The sequence below is a fragment of the Nannobrachium achirus genome, assembly GCF_963921795.1.
Source record: "Nannobrachium achirus genome assembly, chromosome: 15".
NCBI lineage: Eukaryota > Metazoa > Chordata > Actinopteri > Myctophiformes > Myctophidae > Nannobrachium > Nannobrachium achirus.
Window position 1 is genome coordinate 5,921,713 of NC_137822.1, and position 22,020 is coordinate 5,943,732.

The window sequence follows — 22,020 nt, forward strand, 5'->3', positions numbered from 1 at the left end:
CCTTTTATTTTTCTGAGCTGTACCACTTAAACCCTCTATTGGTAAAACGTACTTATAATATACGTACCTGTCTACCTGATACAGTCTTTTTTTCACTCTCTACCAAATCTCTTTGCCAAAAAATAGCCGATCTACAAGCTTGTAGATCTGCTATTTTTCCGCCCCGGGATAACAGATGTTGGGGATATTTTGATTATCGCAATAATATCGTAAATCACGATTTCTTTGGTCACAATAATCGTGATATGAAATGTTCTTATCGTCCCATCCCTAACATACCGGTAAGTATTCTTCTACTGGACCCAGTACTATCGTAGAACTATATAATACAACCTTGCATGATAACACTGTAAACACAACAACTCCCCCGGGAGAAAGTGTATAAATTCATTACATGAAGACATTTTATTAGTCTCCAGAGATTTTATTTGCATCATTTAGCCCAAAAGATGTCAAGGAACTGCATAAACATGTTTCCTAAGAATTAGCACAAAGCCTTATTTCAAAGCCTTTTTTCTTCACAAACTACAAAGAGTAAATTAAGCTCAGGTTTCTTTGTCCCAGACGGGGGTGTAACTGATACTCTGCTGAGGCAGTAGAGAATGTGCTTCAGTCGACAATTTCCAGACAACTGAGGTTTTCTCTAAGTGGTTATCCAGGAACCCTTAGGGTGCCTCGACGCAAGTGTTTGCTGAATGTTTGTTCTTAATGTTTTACTACTCTGTAGTTTTTGGACGTTCACTTGATTTGAGAGGATAAAGAAAAACTAACCAGCAGAGTTGAACAACTTAAGCCCAGCAGTTCATTGTACGACAGGGGCACACTGTGAAAAGGATCACAGGATCCAGGATACTGGTGAATCATGACCATAAAACCTAATCAAAAACGCTAAACAAAGGATATTTATTTATCATAGAAATTGGGAAAAAATCACGAGGATGCAACTGGGACGTATCATCAGTGATGTAGCCTGGGGTCGACGGGTGTTTTTCGGGTCTCGCAACATCATACACCCTCGCCCAGCCAGGTGACCCAGCCGGGGTTGATCAAGTCCCGACTTACGTCCCAGTAGCTATCAAATATCAGTCCTATTAGGGAAAGACAGGGTCACTCAATGCGCTGCACCGGAACTACTCTGCCGGGATTGGGGGCAGCTCCACTCTAGTGCGTGGAATAACTAGGCTCTATAATTAAATATTATTTTTCCATTGGCGCCATTTAGGTAACACCTGTGAAGGAAGGAAGAGACCTAATTTCTTTACAACATGGTTGCTGCGCATATAGCCCATGTGCAACTGTATTAGCTTGTAGGATGATAGAAATGTATATTTAGCACAAGCAACATAATGGAAGTGTGATAGCACCCTCTTCTGGTCATTAATGGTTAATGTAGCAGTGAAATTGTATTACTGAAACTTGTAACTGAATTGTGAGTATTATTTTATATTAATAATAATAATGGAGTCCCCTTTAGCTGTGGTGGTTTTTTCCCCCACTGTGTACATTCTCACAAACGGGAAATTTGCATTCTGCGTTTAACCCATCCTATAAGTATTAGCCTGGACAGTGGGGGAGTGCCACTATTGCCATTAAGACAACATAAACATCAATCAAGTCTGTGATGTCCTTCCTTCCCTGTCAGAGTGTTATTACCTGAGACCTCCGACAGCAGGCTGTCACTCCTCCTCAGGGGAAAGGAGTTAGACGAAAGCCCAGTCAGTTGATGCTGCAAGCCAACAAGACAGGACCGGGTGAGACTTCACAAGAAAGAACAATACATGCATGAGGCCTAGAATTATTGAATGCTTTAACCAGTGAAAAATAGCAGATATACAAGCTCACAGCGCGGCACCGAGTGCCGCGCTGCGAGCTTGTAGATCTGCTATTTTTGAAAAAGTTGTGAAAAATGTGTGCAAATCTTTGAATATAATGTATTTTCAAAGCGAACGTTTGTAACTCAAATTTTGCTTCTGGGCGGTCCCTGGAACTACATATTTTGAGATTCGGGTCCGTGGCCAAATACATATCATTTTGGGGGTCCTTCACATGAAAAGGTTTGAGCACCACTGACATAGTAGTCTCTCAAGAACAGACCAACTGAGCTCCATTTAAGTGAAAAGGACCTTTTCTTTGACGATGGCTGGCCAGATTGCTGACATAGAAACAAAAAATCTTTGAAGGAGTCAAAAGACAATTCTATTTTTCACGATCTTTCAAAAATAGCAGATCTACAAGCTTGCAGCGCGCTGTGAGCTTGTATATCTGCTATTTTTCAATAGTTAAAGCATAAAATAATGATACACACTAATGTGTACCCGTTCTGAATGGGTTAAAGCCAAAATAAAATGTCTACCTGGTCCTGTGGGACTGTGTGTCTGTGGGCTTCTCTGGGGCTCAGGGACTCCTCCTGGTCCCACACCTGGGGTGACGATGATGCCTTGCCCTTCTTCAGCCTCAGCTTCTGCCTCTGGGCCCAGGAGGTCAACGGCTGGTTGGCACTGCCAGGGGGAACACAACAGATCAGGTTCCATTGAAACAAAATGCCACGCTGTGGTTTCAAAACCACAAGGGCTGACGACTGCCACTTTTGCTTTCATTCCGTTTAACCAATTAAAGGACAACTTCGTTTTTTTACAACAAGGGTTCATATTTTAGATAGTCATTAGAGAAGAGAAACGATGAGTGTTAAAATGTTTTCATTTACTTCCTTCTATCGTTTTAGTGATTTTAACGATTTTGATTTGCATGGTTGCAGGTTGGGGGCATGCATGCAAGTGGCTAAATATGTCTTTTTAGACACAATAAGCCCATTTCCAAGAAGCACCGCAATCTTTCATGGGCAGATGTAACTTATGGGGGCTGGTGTAAATAGTTACAAAGACATTGACGGCTTATTGTGTCTAAAAATGCATATTTAGCCACTTGTACGCATGCCCCCAACCGCTGAAAACAAAACACTAAAATCACTAAAACCATAGACATTTTAACACTCATCTTTCATATTCTCTAATTACAATCTAAAATATGAACCCTTGTTGTAAAAAAACAAAGTTGTCCTTTAAATGTGATATTTGTAAAAAACTAATATATTTTTGTTAAAATGTTAAACCTCCACAATCTGATAATAATCTTTTCTATTTGAGTGTTTGTTCACTTCACAAAAATAAATGTTCATGTCGGGATAGCAATTACATAGAATCAAGAGAGAGAACCCCACAAAGATCATTAATCATCTGATTGGATGAAATCCATATCCCGACCTGAAAAGTGTAAACTAATGATAATATAGAAACCGTTACTATTGGAATGTAAACTTATTTTCACCCAAACAATTTATCTCTTACACATCTTTAAGCCTGGTTGTCAAAGAAATACAAATAATAGCTCAAATCGATGATCTACAAGCTCACACAAGCGCTGTGAGCTTGTAGACTGGCTATTTGAGCTATTTTCAACAGTGTAACCTATTGAATCCAGGAAAGCAGGAAAGCCAGGAAAGCATCCGTGTCATTTTAGATTTCAGCGTTGGCTAAAAATTGCAGATGTACAAGCTCACTGCACGGCACAAATTGAACTACTACTGATTTAGACATCTTAATGGGTTAAGACACTCTTAATGAAGGTCCAGAGTCAATTTGACATTTTGGATAAAAGTTGATGCTGCTGTCTGCTAAGCAAGAGCAGTGTGCAGGATTTTTGTTAGTGAATTACTTCGTTTTTGTCATGATTGCTTCAGACAGTTTTCGCCCTAAAATAGGGACACTGGGTTTAACCCATTATTTTTCATACTTTGGCTGTTCAGAAATAGCAGATATACAAGCTCATATCTGCTATTTTTTTTAAAACATGAACATTTGTACAAATCTTTGAATATATATTCTTTTAAAGCAACAACTTTTAACTCAAATCTTTGCTTCTGGGGGGTCCCTGGAACTAAATATTTTGAGATGGGGGGTCAGCGGTCAAATACATATAATTCTAGGCGTCCTTGACATTAAAAACATTAAAAGCACCACAGATAAAGAAAGTTTCTCAGAAACCCATTCAGATTTAGAAGACATTTTTTAGGCATTATTCAGGTCTTAATGGGTGGCTAAAGACAGGGTTCCCACTCATTTTTACCAATTCATTTCCAAAACCTTTCCAGAATATTTAACCCAATTTCCAGGACTATATAACAATAATTCAGCTCAATAACAGGTCGCTTACTCCTATGCGCAATGCCTAAAGACAGGTAGTGTATGCCAGTGGTTCTCAACCTATTCAGGCCGTGACCCCCGAAATAATCATGTTTTAACTGGGGACCCCGGCACCCTGACGAGCACTAAGAGTTGAGGAATTTTGTATAACACGGTTCTATTGTGAGAATAGCAGATCTACATGCTCACAGCATGTAGATCTGCTATTTTCACAATTTCTGCCTCTAATATTTGACAATTTGGCCCATGTTTAAATTTGTCATTTCAGAGGTATTAACAAAATCAATAACCAAAGACAATGCATAGCTATTTTTTCCAGGACCTTCCAGGACCCTTGATAAATTCCAAAACTTTGGCAGTACTGGATTTCTTTTTTTTTCTAATTTCAAAATATTTCCAGGAATTTCATGACCGTGGGAGCCCTGTAAAGACCTACCAAGAGGCTCTGTGCTGGTTGGACAACGGAGATGGTTCATTAGGAAAGCTCTGCTGAGGTGCAATCCCAGTAGCGGCCTGCGGGGGGTCCTCCTGGAGGCCGCAGGTCCACTTGTGCTGCTTCCCCTTCCTGTGCGCGGTCTCATGCACCACGTCCCTGGGAGACAGCGTCTGGCCCAGGCCCGCCTCCCAGACGGACAGGGTCCCATAGCCGCTGCTCGCGACCGTGGCCGCGCGTCGCGGCTCCTCGGCAGGGGAAAACGCCACGTCCAAGGTCTCTGGTGTGGCTCTATTGGGTGGAGGCATAGACCTTAGAAATGAATGGACTGGGTTACGCCCATATACTCTACAAAGTGGGTGACGGGGCACCCTGGGGTGCCGCGACGGCAGTCCAGGGGTGCTGTGAGATTATTTGGTAATATTTGGAATTTATTTCAACACTTAAACAAATATTTGGTATCATTTTAAACTTGAAGTACAGAGTTATTTTCAGTAAGTTTTGACCAAAATGGTAATTATCTCAATGTTTTCCTCGCGACATAATCCCAGCCTAAAATATGCCACGAATATAAGGTACTGGGAGTGAAAATTATGAATGTCATGTAGGTAATATTATAATATAATGTAGGGGTGCCTCGGATGAAAAAGATATTTATAGGGGTGCCCTGAGCCCAAAAGGTTTGGGAACCCCTGCTCTACAGGCGGTAAATGACGCCTATTTGGCAAGCGTGTGCATGCCGCCACCTTTCTACATCCTGTCCTGAAATGGAAATGACACCAAAGTTCTATTGGTTGGGACAGAGCGGGGGGTGGGTCAATAAAGGCTATTGGTTGGGAGCTTGTCAATCAAGCTAGCCACGCCCCTCCTATAGCATACCGTACTTTATAATTAATTTTAAAATACATGGGACCATAATTTAACAAAACGCATATCATGGCTTTAAACTAGCAACTGGAAGCATAAAGTATTCATGACAATTACGTTCGGCAAAAACCCATCCACTTGAATAGAGAGTTATTGTTTCTGACACCAGCACTGGGCAAACAGCGAAACTAGCGGCCGCTTCTTATATCGTCTCAACTTACAAGCCAGATCCTTGCCCCTTGGGTGGAGGTGAGGGGGAGGTCAAGGGGGAGTGGGCAGGGGCGCCGGTCAAGTCCTCGGGGCGTGAGGGGTCAGTGAGGATGAGGGTGGCGCTGCCCGGGGTCGGATGGCCACTGCCCTGGCGATTCTGGAGTTGAACCAAGGCTTTGATTTCGTCTTGAATGAGCTGTAAAAGAACCACCCCATCGTTGTTGTTTTGTTTAAAGGAGAATTCACGGACATGTGCTTGTCTTGAGGTAATCTGATGTTATTCCATCCATTAACCAGTGGGGAAAAAAGTCTCTGACCAGAGGGGGTGAGATCTAGAAGCCGTTCGCATTTTTGCAGCAGCCCATTATTGAAAACACTCTGTGGAGACGTTTCCACCATTATGAAGGACAGATGTAAACTAGAAAAAGGAATTGTCGAGCGATACAAATAAGCGATGTAGCGTGAAATCCCACTGTTTCGCAGTCGAAGCTGCAGAGGACTCGATATCGTCGTTGTCGAGCGGAAATCTCGTATCTTCAAGTTTCAAAATTTTTTTTTTTCGCAAAGTAAAGCCCTGCTTCATCATACAAGGCCGTCACACAAAAGTAGTGAAAACAGCAGATCTACAAGCACACAACGCCTCGCGGTGCGAGGCGATGTGTGCTTGTAGATCGGCTGTTTTCACTAGTTTAAATCATTTTAAAAATGATAAATACAAAACAGTTTTGGACATACAAGGTTTCCACCCGACAACGACGATATGAAACATTAAAAATAAAATGTACAGATAGTTCTGGGATATCATAACATCAGATTAACGTAATAAAACGCCTAGTCCGGAAATTCTCCTTTAACACGCATGTATATTGTCCACTAATTACCAACAACACGGCATGACAAAGATTAAGCTGTTAGCAAGCTGACCTGAATCTGACACTGGTATTGTTCTTGCTGAGCAAGGATTTGCTCTTGGTATTGCTTCTCGACCAGCTGAAAGAGATGCAGCCATCTGCCCTGTTTCGAGGGGAAAACAACAGGTTTTGGTCTACATTGTCAATGATGTGCAGGGCAGTGCACTAGTAAGAGTACATGATGTTGTGACAGTGTGGTATGTGACAAATAGAGAGAGAAATCTGACATACAAAGACAATGATCTGGACAGTGAAGCAGGGAGGTGAGAGCGTGGTGATACGGGGGCAGCAGCATGAGTGCAGAAATGTGTTGTTGGGGGGGATGACATTTATGGATGGCACCATGAAAGCCAGTGGATGTCGCTCGTACATCATGCAAATCATTATGCAAATCCTGGTCGGTTCCAAGTCCAGATGGCCAGGCCCGACCTTCAATCTCCTTTAGGTGTTTTGTATATTATTTATACTTCTTGTGTGCGTTACTCCCCATTTACTCCTTTATTGTTTTACTCTTGATGTATCTCTCTACTCCCGCCTGTATCTGCCCTGTATTTCCTACTGGGGTGAGGCTATGACAACTGAATTACCCTTGGGGGATCAATGAGTGTCTATATCGTTGCTGTCGGGCAGAAACCTCTTATATCTACCGGTATTTAACTTTTTGTGTTTTTTTGGTAAGTTAATGCACTACTTGATCAAACTACAGCGTCACACAACAGCGTCACACAAACGTATCGAAAGTAGCAGATGCGCGGTGAAAAGTGACGCGTTTTGAGCTTGTCTATCTGCTACTTATGCCATTTTTTTATTTGAACAACATTTGGAAAGTAACAGTTTGGGACATAAGGAGGTTTCCACCCGACAGAGACGACGTCTATCCGTATGCCTTACCAAAACACGGGCCGACAAGATGACTCCCGTTCTCTCCAGAAGCTCGACAGAAGCACGATAACGATCCAAACATACCGCGAGAGTTTCTAAGGAAGAGAAACGTGAAAGCCACTGTATGACCTGGCCAAGTGTATGTGGCCCAGGTTTAACCCAACAGAAAGCCACTGTATGACCTGGCCAAGTGTATGTGGCCCAAGTTTAACCCAACAGAAAGCCACTGTATGACCTGGCCAAGTGTATGTGGCCCAAGTTTAACCCAACAGAAAGCCACTGTATGACCTGGCCAAGTGTATGTGGCCCAAGTTTAACCCAACAGAACACCAGTGGGTTGTCCTCTACTCAACAATGTCATGTGACCACAGTAACAGAATACCCTCGCAAGTAGGGATGTTCGATATATTGCTCTTTTGCCGATATCCGATTTTCCGATATTGTCCAACTCTTAATTTCCCATTCCGATATCAACCGCCGATACCGATATATGCTCTGTTCGCCCAAAGTAAACTATATCATATATCGAATAAAATAAAATAGCTATAATATCGATATAATCTAGTTCAGACCTATCAGATGCGCGACAGACAGTAAAACAGATTATTCTGCTCTAGATCTTTGTTTAGTCAGTAAAATAGCATGCATAAAAGCCGAAACCGATATTTTCAGATATTACATTTTTATGATATTATCAAGGCCGATAATATTGGACATCCCTACACGCAAGCATTTTGCCAACTGAGAATGATCCTACTCAAGTGGAGATTTGTGGGTATTTTAACTATTAGTGGTGAGTTTACACCAGTCCAAGAGAGATTATTATATCAACCATATTACTATTACGCTCCATAATAATAACCACGGTTGGAGAGCTGTGCTCAACGTAATATCTGGGTCTACTGTGTACACGCACCACTTTGATCACATTTTAACCATGGAGCTATTTTGGGTCATTAACTTTTCAAGATTCTTTGAAAATAGCAGATCTACAAGCTTACAACACACCATGATTGTAATATACAGTGTGTGTGTGTATGTTCAGGTTCGGTTTATTAGTCAAATGCGTATCCATACAAGTACAGACAAACAATGAAATGCTTGTGCCAAGAGCACTCTCAGCCTTATTGCACACAAAACAATACGACAACAACAGGTCACCCAGGACAACCCAAAAAACAACAAAACAACCATACAGTGTGACAGTGTACAGTTTAAAAACTGCGTATATTGCACATGACTACCTACGTCTCGCTTCCATCTCTTCGTTAAGCAACCTGATTGCTTGAGCATAAAAACTATTACTGAAACGGGTGGTGTGAGATTTGATGCTCTGGTAACGTTTTTTTGATGGGAGGAGATAGAACAGGGAATGGGCGGGATGACAGCTGTCCTTTAAGATGTTCTCTGTCTTTTTCTTACAGCGTGTGTTATAGATTGTGTGTAGCTGTGGTAATTCTGTGCCAATGATTTTGGCAGCTCTCTTCACAATTCTCTGTAACTGTTTACTGTCTTGAGCAGTCACGTTACCAAACCACACTGTTATGCATCCTGTCAATACACTTTCTATGGTACAGCGATAGAAATTAACAAGAGCCTTGGTGCTTAGGCCAAATCTCCTGAGGCGCCGCAGAAAGTACAATCGCTGCTGCGCTTTCTTAAGGATACCTTCGCTGTTTTGAGACCATGTGAGTGAGTTTGTTATGTGAACACCCAGGAATTTGAAACTGTCCACTATGTCTACAGGTGAACCATTTATGGTTACGGGACGGGGTGTGTGTTACATTACAGTATAATATTTTTGAAAATCATAAGTATAAAGGGCTTAAGTGGTTTACCCTAAAGGGTACACACAGCTACAAACAGGCACTTTGGTTTTAACACTTTGCTGCAGCTGGGACTCAAACCACGAACCGTCCGCTCACTAGTATCTTGTGACCGAGCCTGAAGTGGTCACATGTTAAGAGATGTCACATTTGGACTGGAATGTGTTTACAACAAGTGATTATCAACCACACTGCCATAAGCACTGTGTTATCTGTGTTCCACAAATACTCACTGTCTCCTGAATATGAAACAATCAGCTTTTACCCATTTAGACCTGGGATTATTCACAACTTTTCAAAAATAGCAGATCTACAAGCTCGCAGCGGTGCCGCGCCGTGAGCTTCTATATCTGCTATTTCTTAATAGTTAAAGCCTAAAATAATGGTTAAAGTGGTTAATGATAGGACAACTTTGGTTGTTCATATTTTAGATTATGATTAGAGAAAAGAAAAGCTGAATGTTAAAATGTTTCTATTTACTGCTTTCTATCGTTTTAGCGATTTTAGGGTTTTTGATTTCAGTGGGTGGGGCAAGTGTACAAGTGGCTAAATATTTATTTTTAGACGCAATAAGTTGACGATTTCTCTATTACCATTTACAGCAACACTACTAGCCCCCATAAGTCTGCATCTGCCCATGAAAGATTGCGGCGCATCTTGGGAATCAGCCCAAGTGGTCTTAAAAGACCACTTGTCTTGAACGCATGCCCCCACCCACTGAAATCAAAATAGTTAAAATCGCTAAAACATCTAAAATATGAACCCTTGTTGTTAAAAAAAAAACAAAGTTGTGTTTTAAGTGTGGTACTGTGTTAACAATTTACAATTACAGTTATCCAATGTTTGTGCTTTCAGCTGTGATCCACATGACAAACAAAACATGATAGCAGAGAAAGAGAGAGAGTGAGAGAGAAAGAGAGAGATGAGGCATGCAAATGCAATTACATAGGATCAATGGCCACGGCAATCAAACCCATTAAAAGGCCTGACTGAACATGCTCTTACAATCTCACAAGAACAGAGCGACAAATTATCGAGGCATCTCTTGCTACCAGCGGTGGAAAAAGGTAATCAAATGTTTTTACTTAAGTAAAAGTATCAATACGGCAATGCAGAAATACTCTGTACTTGCGTAAAAGTACTCACAGAATGTCCTATTTCACAAGTGTTCAAACTGTTTGAAAATAGCAGCTCTACGAGTTCACAAATAGCCAAAGTATATCGTCGTTGTCGGGTGGAAACCTTGTATGTCCAAAACCGTTTGTTTGTTGTATTTGTATGATTTTAAAAGTGATTTAAGCTAGTGAAAACAGCCGATCTACCAGCACACAACGCCTCGCGAATCGCGATGCGAGGCGTTGTGTGCTTGTAGATCTGCTGTTTTTCACTACTTTTGTGCGACGGCCTTGTATGATGAAGCAGGGCTTTACTTTACGAAAGAACGTACAAATTCGAAACTTGGAGATACAAGGTTTCTGCCCGACAGTGACAATATATAGATCATATTTTGATGACGGACTGCAGTTCCCCATGGAGACACAAATAATCTCCTTTGTGTCTCCATAGTGTCATTATTGGCTTAGGGATGCGACAAAAACAGAAAAGCTATGTTTCAAGTCTCCACGGAGTTAAAGTTAAACAATAGAAAATAAGTAATTTTTTTGGGTGAACTATCCCTTTAATGCATGTATTGCAATAATAATAAAAATCTACAAAGTAACTAGTAACTAAAGCTTTCAAATAGTTATAGTGGAGTAAAAGTACAATATTTGCCTCTGAGATGTAGTGGAGTAGAAGTAAAAGTACAGAAAATAATCCAATAGAATAGAGGGTATGCGCGTGACATCATTATCATACCCGGAAGTTATGCGGGAACGCCTACTGAGTGGCAAAAAACTACTTCCTGGCCTTGATAGCCCACACATCCAAACTGAAAAGTCCTATCTGATTTGCATTAAAGGAGTAGTTCACCCCCAAAATGATTTTTTTCTATTGATTAGTCATGCCATGGAAAGTAGAGTTCAATAATATTTTTTGTTTTTTGTCACATTCCTAAGACAAAAATTTGATTCGAGTAAATTTACCCCCATTGATTCCGGATGGTGACCCGTTTCGAAACGGGTCACCATCCGGAATGAATGGGGGTAAATTTATTGTTATCACATTTTTGTCTCAGGAATGCGACAAAAACCAAAAAGAATTATTGAACTCTAGTCACCATGGCATGACTAATCAATAGAAAAAAAGTCATTTTGGGGGTGAACTACTCCTTTAAACAACGTTAAACACACTTTGCCACTCGATTTCCCATTCACTTTACGGCCGGACTACACCAGAAAACGCGGTACGTACATGTGCGCTGTCCGGGCGTGTGCGAAAACCCCCTGGCTACCCCAAGGAGGGAGTATTGGTGCGGGAGATCAGAGAGTCTGTGTACAAAACGCAAACTGTACACACGCGTACAAAATAGAACCAATCCTATTTTTACAGCATGTGTATCCGGGGCTCGCGCTATCCGTGAGCCTGGTGTAGCCGGAATTGATCTTTCCAAACGCGCAGACGCACACACTCCCCGCATATGCATTATGCACTGATGCGCGTGAAACGCTCTGGTGTAGTCCGGCCGTTATGCATGCACAATTGCGCATACCCTCTAGTAGGGCATTCACGAATAGTGAATAGCCAAACTGTCAAACATTAATTAAGCAAGAGGCCAACATTGTGAAAATAGCCGATCTACATGCTCATTACGCATATTTTCACAATATTTATCTGCAGAACCGAGTCACATTAAATGTAATACCTACAATTCCAAGTGCTTGTCAGGGTGGGGGTCCCGGTCCCCAGTTCAAATATGTTTATTTTGGGGGTCACAGCCTAAAAAAGTTTGAGAACCCCTGGTATAGAGCATTAACAAATTCATCCACCAGGGGCATTGACAACTCATTCTTATGACTTCCTATCTAGACAAGCTTTATAAACTATATATTTTTTAAAGAGAAAACAATAAATATTCGAATATTCGAATACTTGGTGAATGCCCTACTCTGGTGTAGTCCGGCCGTTATGCATGCGTTGCTTTCCACCACTCCTTGCTGTGCTAGACATTAAACAAAGCTTCTCACCTCGCAGTCCTTCCAGATCTCAGGGTCCGTCTCCCCACTGCTCTGGATCTCCTGGACCAGCACCCTCAGGGTCTCCAGAGGACTGGGGTTGATGAAGGGAAGGTTTTTCCCCTGTTCAAACGCCTCGTCGCTGCTTAGACACAGACTCCTGACAAAGAGAGACATGAATTATTATTTTAAGTGTGGTTATGTACAACATCGGTTCTTAAGGTGGGGTCCGGGGACCCCCAGACGTCCTTGAGGGAGTTTCAGGGGGCCCCCAGCTAAATGATAGTTAGGAACCAAATGGACCCTTATGGGTATGTAACTCAGAGTGTACAAATGCGGGTCCATTTGGCTCCATTTTGTACACTCTCAGAGTTATTTTACAATATAAATTGGGGTCTCAGAGATAGAAATGACATTAAATGGTGGTCCGTAGCAATGCATGTCAAACTGGGGGTCCTTTAAAATAAAATGGTTGAGAATCACTGCAATAGAGCAATAAGAATCTACTCTTATTGGGGGTCCCTGGCATATCTGTTTAATTGGGGGTCCACTGACAAATAAGTGTTCATTTGGGGGTCCGTTTCAGAACCAATGATATACAATACCAGTAAGACTCCCTAATCGGGAGATAAGCGACCGCCAGGTCGCAGCGTGATTTTAGTGCAAAATGTGTAGGAGCAGTGTCCAAAAATGTGTTTGAAAAAATCGCCTGATGGTGGCGCTATATGGGACAGATCAATGTTGATGGCATGAGTGTATCACATGTTTTAACCCATTAAAACCTGAGGCTGATTCTACAAAATCTGTAGTTTTCCTCCCAAGGAGGATCCCCAAAATGATATGTACAGTATTTAGCCGCAGACCCCCATCTGAAAATGTTTAGTGCCAGGGGGGCCCCGGAAAGGAAGATTTGTGTTAGAAAAAAATATATTCAAATACAAAATGATTCAAAAAATCTTTCAAAAAACACATTCAAGATTTTTCGGCACGGCACGGCATGAAGTCACGCTCTGTGAGCTTGTACATCTGCTATTTTTGAATAGCCAACTCTAAAATCTGAAACGGATGCTTTCACTGTTTTAATGGCTTTTGTCGTTCTTCAGTCATGCGACCAAAACCTCCAAAAATAATGCATATGTATTCAAGATACTGTGCTATGGGATAGTATTCATTAGAGAAAGACATGGAGAGACAGTGTAACAGTGTAGTTAAGACGTAACCAAAGACACCAGATAGTGATGTAATTGTATGATTTATGCTCACATCTTCGTTTTTTTATGTACTTGAATTGAAAAGTAAATTACAGAGGGCTAGCTATTCATGACGGAGGGATTCTTCAGTGGTTGGTAAACGCAAACAGGAAGAGAATGAGAACATTGTGCAAAAAGCCCACAGGGCCCTCATCAGTGTGGATTCTTGTAAGGAATAGGTTTGTCACTGTTGTTGACACCGTTCAGCTGAATGTTCTGTCTGTATGCACGCATGCCTTATCTTGGCCGGTTTTATTTTATTATCCTTCTCTTTTGAAAGCTTTACCATTTACCTCTCTCGTACTGTCATATATTCGAGTCAGAACTAACGGGTCTGTCATTGTAGCTCGGGTCAGAATGGAGTTTAATTGTTCCGCCCAGGTCCATTTTGGAACATGCTTAATTTTCTTTAATAGCGCAAATAACCTACAAGCTCAAAACGCATTATGATTCGGCACATTGTGGGGTTGTAGACATAGACATAGTTCATACATGTCCATCCTGTACATGTATGTATAATGAAGTATAACGTTGCCAATCAGCAGCCACTTTGGACACAAATTTGGCACCCAAATGTCTTTGCCTTCATACAGAGTCATTGGCCCATTTCATTTAGGACCAGTGAAAACATCTAACTCTGACAAATGTTAAGGCTTTGTTCCACGCTCTAGACAGGACTGCAGTATAGGATTGAACACAATGTTCCAGCCGGCAAGGAATGTAAAAAAAAAAAGGTTTATGCTATATTTCAGGTCTGTGTGTAGAGAGAAAGGAAACCAAGGGCAGAGAGAGAGAGAAGAGACAAGATGGGAATGGGATTCAAACCCAGGTCTCACAGCTCACGAAGAGCGTGTAACAGTCAGCACTAGCTGGCTGACCCACCGGGCACACTGGGCGTGGGCAGTTTTTACTCTGCTGCAGGTGGGATGAGCGTGGAATCTAAAACGATATTCAATATATGAAAATAAGGTGTCATTACTATCGGGCTATACATAGTTGCTGTCGGGCAGAAACCTCTTATCTCCATGTTTTAGCTTTTCGTGTTCTTGAGCGGTGCAAACACTACACTCATACAACACTACACTACAGTGTCACAAAAAAGCACCAAAAAGTAGCAGATCTACAAGCTCCAAACGTGGATCCTGAAAAGTAACAGTTTTGGACATACGAGGTTTCCACTTGACAGAGATGAAATACATTATCCTCCATCAAACCAAATGCTTCCGAATCTGATCAACACATGTGGTTAGTCTACTTTACGACTACATAAACTAAGCATAGCCAGCACCAGAACGCCATCAGAACACCATCTCATCATGTTAATGTCTGTGTCTTGTCTTTTGGTCTTGACGAGACTGGTCTGGTAACAATGTTTAGCTAATTAAACCCTATAGACTTTTGACTCAGGGACCCCAGGCAGGGATCCATAACTTGGCCTCCTCCTTTGTCCCTGTAAACCACATTTATCTGGCGAAAATAGGCACTCTCCAAGCTCACAACGCGTCACAAATTTGTCAATTGGCAATTTCCCCTGCTAGGGTTAACATGGTTAAACTGTTTACAGCATTGGTTCTTAAGGTGCAAGGTCCAGGGACTACCAGGGCTCCTTGGGGGCGCTTCCCAGCAAAAATAGTTAAAAAATAGAAGATCTACCAGTAAGACTCCCTAATCTGGAGATAAGTGCCCGTCAGGTCGCATACACAAACTTTAGAAGGCAATCATAGCCAAATGGGACAGATCCAGGTTAATCACATGACTTTAGAGATAGTGTGTACTGCTTTGTGTGATTTTCGGCCAAAATCTATAGGAGAAGTGTCCAAAAATGTGTTTTGCAAAAATTGGCCTGATGGTGGCGCTGAAGAGGGCCATGTGAGAAATCATCCAAGGAGTGTGTGTGCAAAGTTTGGCATCGATAGGGCCAACGGTGCCAGAGATAGAGTAGGGGCAAAAGTGTGACATGGTGTGACAGACGGACAGACAGCCGGTACAACTATTCATAGTACAGTAACTTGGTCACTTGTTGCCGACCTGCAATTTTTGAAAATATTTGAAAAATATTAAAGAAATTATAAAAATTTTGATTTTCTTTAACACAAATCGTTTTCTTCAGGGGGTCCCTCCCTGGCACGAAACATTTTCAGACGTGGGTCCGTCCGTGGCCATATAAATATCAATTTTGTGGGTCCTTGGCATGAAAAGGTTTTATAGAACTTTACTGTATAAAACAGTGTTTCTCAAAGTGGATTCTAGGGATTTTGTGGGTTCCTTTATGGGGGTCTAAATTGACCCATACAAGTCTGTAACTCTAACAGCATACAAATGGAACCAAATCCATTTGGTTGAATTGGTTCCATTTGTATACTGTCAGAGTCAACGGGAGACCTTGAAATGCAAAGGTTTGAGAAACACTGGTATAAAACATTATTGTACCTGATCTTGTTGCATGTTGGCGTGATGTCCACTGGCCCGCAGCTGTCCGGCGTGTCTCCGGGTGTCTGTGAGGCGGGGATGTGTCTGTCCTCCGGCCCGGCCAGCCCCGAGGCCGATGTCCCCTCAGAGGACACCAGAGAGGTCTCGCTCTCCTTACCCCCATCTCCGTCAGGACTGACATGGCAGTGGCTCAGGGCCCCCGAGCTGGACACATCCTCAGAGACACTGTCATCTGTGGACATGCTTAAGGGCCCATGGGGAGAGGGTCACTCTGAGATCTGGACAAAAACAAAAAAGGAAAAGGGCATAAGGAAGGAACACTTCAACATTGTTTTATAGTTTATTAAGGATCCCCATTAGTCTACACCAGGGTTCCCCAATTAGTTTTCCCCAAGGGCCGAATTATGTCTAGGGTACCAAGCCGAGGGCCACAACAATGCAGGGGGCGACGGTGGCGTTTCGTCGTTGTCAGGTGAAAATCTTGTATGTCCAAAACCGTTCGTTTTGCATTTATCATTTTAAAAATGATTTAAACTAGTGAAAACAGCCGATCTATAAGCACACAACGCCTCGCACCGCGAGGCGTTGTGTGCTTGTAGATCTGCTGTTTTCACTACTTTTGTGAGACGGCCTTGAATGATGAAGCAGGGCTTTACTTTGCGAAAGAACGTACAGATTTGGAGATACGAGGTTTCCACCTGACAATGACGATATACTAGTGTTGTTGCTGCTCTTATACCACCATTATTACCGGGGTTGGTGGGTAGCCCCCCGCGGGCCGCAAATGGCCCGTGGGCCACCTATTGGGGAACCCTGGTCTACACTGTAGAGGAGACTATTCTTCCTGGAGTCCAGGCAAAAAAAACATCACTATCCACCTGTTTCCATGAGAATTTACAGTAGAATTATGTGTGGGACACATCCGGAGAACAGCAGACATACAAGCTCATGTCGCGTCGCAGATGCAACCATTGTGAGCTTGTAGATCACACTCGGCTGCGGCGCCGGAACTGCCGAACACCTTCCGTGCAATGCACGATGGGACGTTGGAAAGTTGTGGATAGAAATCATAAAATGCAGTACAGCATGATCAATGTTAGTGAACAGAAAACCTAACTTAGAGAACAGAATTGCCGCTTTGCCCCCAAAATAGGGACGCTGGGGTTCGTCTTAGTAACACTTTTCATGCCTTCAAAGTAGTGTCACTGATGAATATATCTGTGTGGATGACGTATGGATATTCAACAGCCTATCATCAGGTATCCTACAATTGACTATAGGTAATGAGCTAGCTACTGCCTGGTAATGACACAAGTAGTGGTCAATAATGAAGACAACAATGTCAATATCAGTATCTTACTTACCTCTGTGAATTGAATACACAGGACCACAATGGTCTTTTTTTTAATCCTTTTAGCACCATTGGATGGTCGTACCACTGAACTATTTGCAAACTGATAATAAAGTATTCAATCAATCAATCAATCAAAAACAAATCATATCTTCTTCTCCTAACATCTAGTCAAGCACTGCAAAGAAACCCCAATGAGCCAATAATGGATGGTTGACAGTTTACCCAATGTTACAGAGGTCATATAATACACTAGTTAGTAACTAGTGCATCCTGGTTAGTGTTAGTAACCACTAGTACAAGTTACTAACTATCAGTACACTAACCAAAGATGTACAAGTTAACGCTAACCAAGACTTAACAGTCTCAACAAAGCAAGAGGTGCTTTCAGCCAACTTCGCAACATCTGGAAGTCCGAGCAATATAGCCTCAAAAGCAAGACCAGGACCTACAACAGCAATGTTAATGCTATCCTGCTGTATGGCGAGTAACAAAGCAGGATATGAGAACGGTTGAAGTCTTCCACAACTGCTTACGTAAAATCTCCAACAGCTTTTGGCCACATAAGATCTCAAATGAGGAACTTTACAAGGAGACAGGCAGCTTGCAAATGAGGTTAACACAGGTTAAGATGGCTCGGGCATGTGTTGAGGATGCCCAATGAAATGTTACCTAAAGTTGCCTTGAGATGGACCCCGATTGGGGGATAAGAAAGAGAGGTAGACCAAAGAACACTTGACGAAGAACAGTGATGATTTTGCTGAAGGAGATATGGGTCTTCCCTGGGCCAAAGCACAGGCCAAAGCACCAGACAGGGGTCAGTGGCAGTGTATGATTGCAGCCTTATGCCCAAACCGGGACGAAGAAGATAAGTAAGTAAGTAAGACAGACGTAACAGTTAACAAGTTACACCAGTTAACACTAACTAAGATGTACCGGATAACACTAATCAAGATCCAGCACTAGTAACATTCACTAGCAAATGGAAAATGGTGCATTTATAGCGCTTTTATCCAAGGCGCTTTACATATTGTGCATTGCATTCACCCATGCACACACACATTCATACACCGATGGCGGAGGAAACCATGCAAGGCACCAACCTGCTCACCAGGAGCAACTAGGGATTCAGAGTCTTGCTCAAGGACTCTTCGACATTGGTAACTCAGGGGGAGCCCGGATTCGACTGGGAACCCTTTGGGAACTCTTTGTGCTCTAATGACGGTTTCAACACATAATTGCTAGTATTACTAACTGGTGCTGCATCTTGGTTAGTGTTCTTAGCTAGTGGTACTAGTTCCTAACTAACACTAATCAAATATGTACCAGTTAATACTAACCAAGATAAAGCACTAGTTAGTGGAACCACATAATAGTGTTACTAACTGCTGCTGCATCTTGGTTAGTGTGCATCTCAAGGCCAACCCTGGTTAGTAACTACAACTAGTACATTTCTATGACAAGTTAGAGGAGGTAGTATCAGGTAGTACATCTCTATGAGGTTAGTTGGTATCTAGCATTACATCTCTCTATGACAGGTTAGTTAATAGTACATCTAATAGTACATCTCAATGACAGGTTAGTTAGTATCTAATAGCACATCTCTAAGATGAGTTAGTTAGTATCTAATAGCACATCTCTAAGATGAGTTAGTTAGTATCTAATAGTACATCTCTATGACAGGTTAGAGGTAGTATCTAGTGCATCTAGTGCATCTCTATGACAGTTAAGTTAGTATCCAGGCAGGCAGCATGCGGGTGGTACCAAGCCTCTCTGCCCTGCAGTCCTGTCTACATTGATGAGGAGGACGCGTGTTGCTCGCACTAACACACACTGGTCTCTGTGTGTGGCTGTCTCTGACACACACATCTAGATCATATTTAAATAACTGACATCATAGCTGGGTACACAGCCATATAAAGCAACATACCAACAATACAACCATAAGTATAAACATGATAAGGTTTTACTAAGATAACATTCTTCAAGTCAGAGAGCTGATGCGGACAGTTCCTTTCCCACTGTCTGGGAATGGGATGCCAACTCAGCTCGGGACGTTATTATAACAAACTGTTATTTAATAATATTTGTTTTTAAAGGCACTGGATTTATAGCTATATCATCCACAGCTGTGTTAATACATAATTCATATATCTATAAGTTAGCTTCAGTTAGCTCGTGCTAGCTCCAGCAGCGGGAGTGCATGCAGTGACATTGATAAAAAAAAAAAAAAAGAAGATAATTAATTGCACACACAATGACAGCGTTTCGCCATAGGAACACAGCCGGGTTGTGCCCATGGCGAGGTGTGTGGTTGTGTTGTTGTGTATTTACCTGCTATCGTCCATGTTTGGTGATGTTTATATGGTGTGTAGTTTATATAGTTGGCTACTAGCTTGGTGTTGCTGCTTGGCTTTCTGCACTGCAGCGACAGCGTTGCCAGGTCTGAGCGGAAATAAGCAATCAGGTGATGAAAACAAGCCTAAAAGAAGTGGTGGGCACCAAAACTAACTGGACATTACGGATATCTGGGCACCAAAATCATCCGGGCAATAGCACTACAGACACTTGAACACTTGGACGACTGGGCATTGGGCAGTGGGCATTGGGCTGGGGACATGTGGGCACCTGGACACTGACAGCTGGGCACCAGGGCGCTAGAAACATGTGGGCACCAAAAACATCTGGACACTACAGACATGTGGGCACCTGGACAACTGGGCACTCGAGACATGTGGGCACCTGGACAACTGGGCACTGGGCTGGGGACAAATGGGCACCTGGACAACTGGGCACTAGAAACATGTGGGCACCTGGACAACTGGGCACTAGAGACATGTGGGCTCCTGGACAACTGGGCACTAGAAACATGTGGGCTCTTGGACAACTGGGCACTAGAGACATGTGGGCTCCTGGACAACTGGGCACCTGGATATCTGGGCACCAAAACCATCTGGGCAGTAGGGAGTCGGGACCTGTGGGCACCTGGACAAGTGGGCACCTGCATTTTCCAAAGCATGCTGCTTTGTTGTTGCTAAAAAGTGACATTAACCCAATGTTCTTTAAGCCCCCAAACACGGCCTTACTAAAGGCTATTTGAAAGTAGACGATCTACATTCTACAAGCTCACAACTGACCTGTCCTTGACATGAAAATGTTTGAGATCCACTGGTTTAAACAACATTAGTAAACAAGCCCAAATAACTAACTACACTTGAGAAACAAGCCCAAAAGACAGCAACCCGCAACTACCAATTTGTAATGTTTAACAAGCACTGTAGCCTAAATATTTCCCCTTTTCATTTTATTTTCCTTTTTTCTTCTTTTTGAATGCTTTTCCCTTATGTTACTGATGATGTCTTTTTTCCTCTGCAATCTCCTAATACATTCTTCAATCAATCAATCAACTTTATAGGCCTGGGAATAAGCCCAATGTCGCTTATAATAAGTGAACATGGCAACCCTTCCGTCCCCCCCGCTGCTGCAACGGTCTACAGCTCACCGCTGATTGGTCGAAAATGGGGAGTTGTACTACGTCCGTACGACGGTGTCGCGCGCCAAAAAGAGAGAGCTGCTCTACAAGTAAAGCCCGGCCAGGCTACAAGCACCTATTCACTCCAGCCACGTCTTGTAGATCTGCTCCACAGCTCAATGGCATTTATACTTAGTAGAACGAAGGTCGACGGTGATACACAAATATCAGAATGTAGGCAACTTATTTTTTGGGCAAGCGACACCAAATTCCAATTTTTTAATTTTTCCCCCTATTTTTTCTACATTTTTTAATTTTAAATGTTTTCATTCATTCATTCATTCAGTTAAGCCTAGGCCTATGCAACAAATAAGTTTGCTAAACAAATTGAATTGATAATTCAGGGATGAAGAACATCATGAAGTGTTGTGGAATTTTGGACATTATGCCTAAGTAGGCTAACAGGTTTGTCAGGTATCTGGAGGACAAACATGAGAACAATAGTGATAAACATTCCCCAGTGTATGGCAGGTCACTACTCACTAGCTCAAAACGTCCGAACTTGAGAGTTGATCAACAGAAAAAGAACTTGATTCCGCATGCTTTTCAAAGACCTGACATGTCATGACTTGTAATATATATAGGCCTACCAGTGTGTCATAGGCATACAGACAAACATGTTATAATCACATTATTGCAGATATATGACCTATATTAAATTACACTAAAGTAAATTACACTAAAATAAATATACTCAGTCACTTTATACGCCCACCATGACAATAACTGTCCGGCTTTCACACCGAAAGTGCACCCCCAGAACATTACAGTTCATGACATTAAACGATAACTTGAACGAGCACAGGTCTCCACCAGGCCACACAAATCGGCCTGTTATAGCGCCACCATGAGGCTGATTTAAAAAATGTGGGGCAGAGGTTCTGAATTAGCATCCAGGGAGTGTGTGTGCTCAGTTTGGCAGCGATCGGGCCAACGGTGACTGAGATTAGCTGCTCACAAACGATCGGGCCAACTGCGCCGGAGATTAGCTGGTAACAACCAGGCCACACAAATCG

General features: G+C 42.4%; 1 protein-coding gene across 1 annotated transcript in view; it reads right to left on the reverse strand.

The window, feature by feature from the left end:
* mphosph9 (M-phase phosphoprotein 9) overlaps positions 1 to 19,893 on the reverse strand; it is a 45,171-nt gene extending 25,278 nt beyond the window's left edge. The window contains exons 1-8 of the mRNA XM_080743162.1: positions 19,807 to 19,893; positions 16,122 to 16,399; positions 12,454 to 12,601; positions 6,634 to 6,723; positions 5,721 to 5,905; positions 4,636 to 4,923; positions 2,354 to 2,498; positions 1,654 to 1,726 (exon numbers count right to left, since the gene is read on the reverse strand). Of these exons, the coding sequence (XP_080599288.1) occupies positions 1,654 to 1,726; positions 2,354 to 2,498; positions 4,636 to 4,923; positions 5,721 to 5,905; positions 6,634 to 6,723; positions 12,454 to 12,601; positions 16,122 to 16,363 (1,171 nt within the window). The 5' untranslated portion in view covers positions 16,364 to 16,399; positions 19,807 to 19,893. The remainder of the gene's footprint in view (positions 1 to 1,653; positions 1,727 to 2,353; positions 2,499 to 4,635; positions 4,924 to 5,720; positions 5,906 to 6,633; positions 6,724 to 12,453; positions 12,602 to 16,121; positions 16,400 to 19,806) is intronic.
* Positions 19,894 to 22,020: the final 2,127 nt, after the last annotated feature.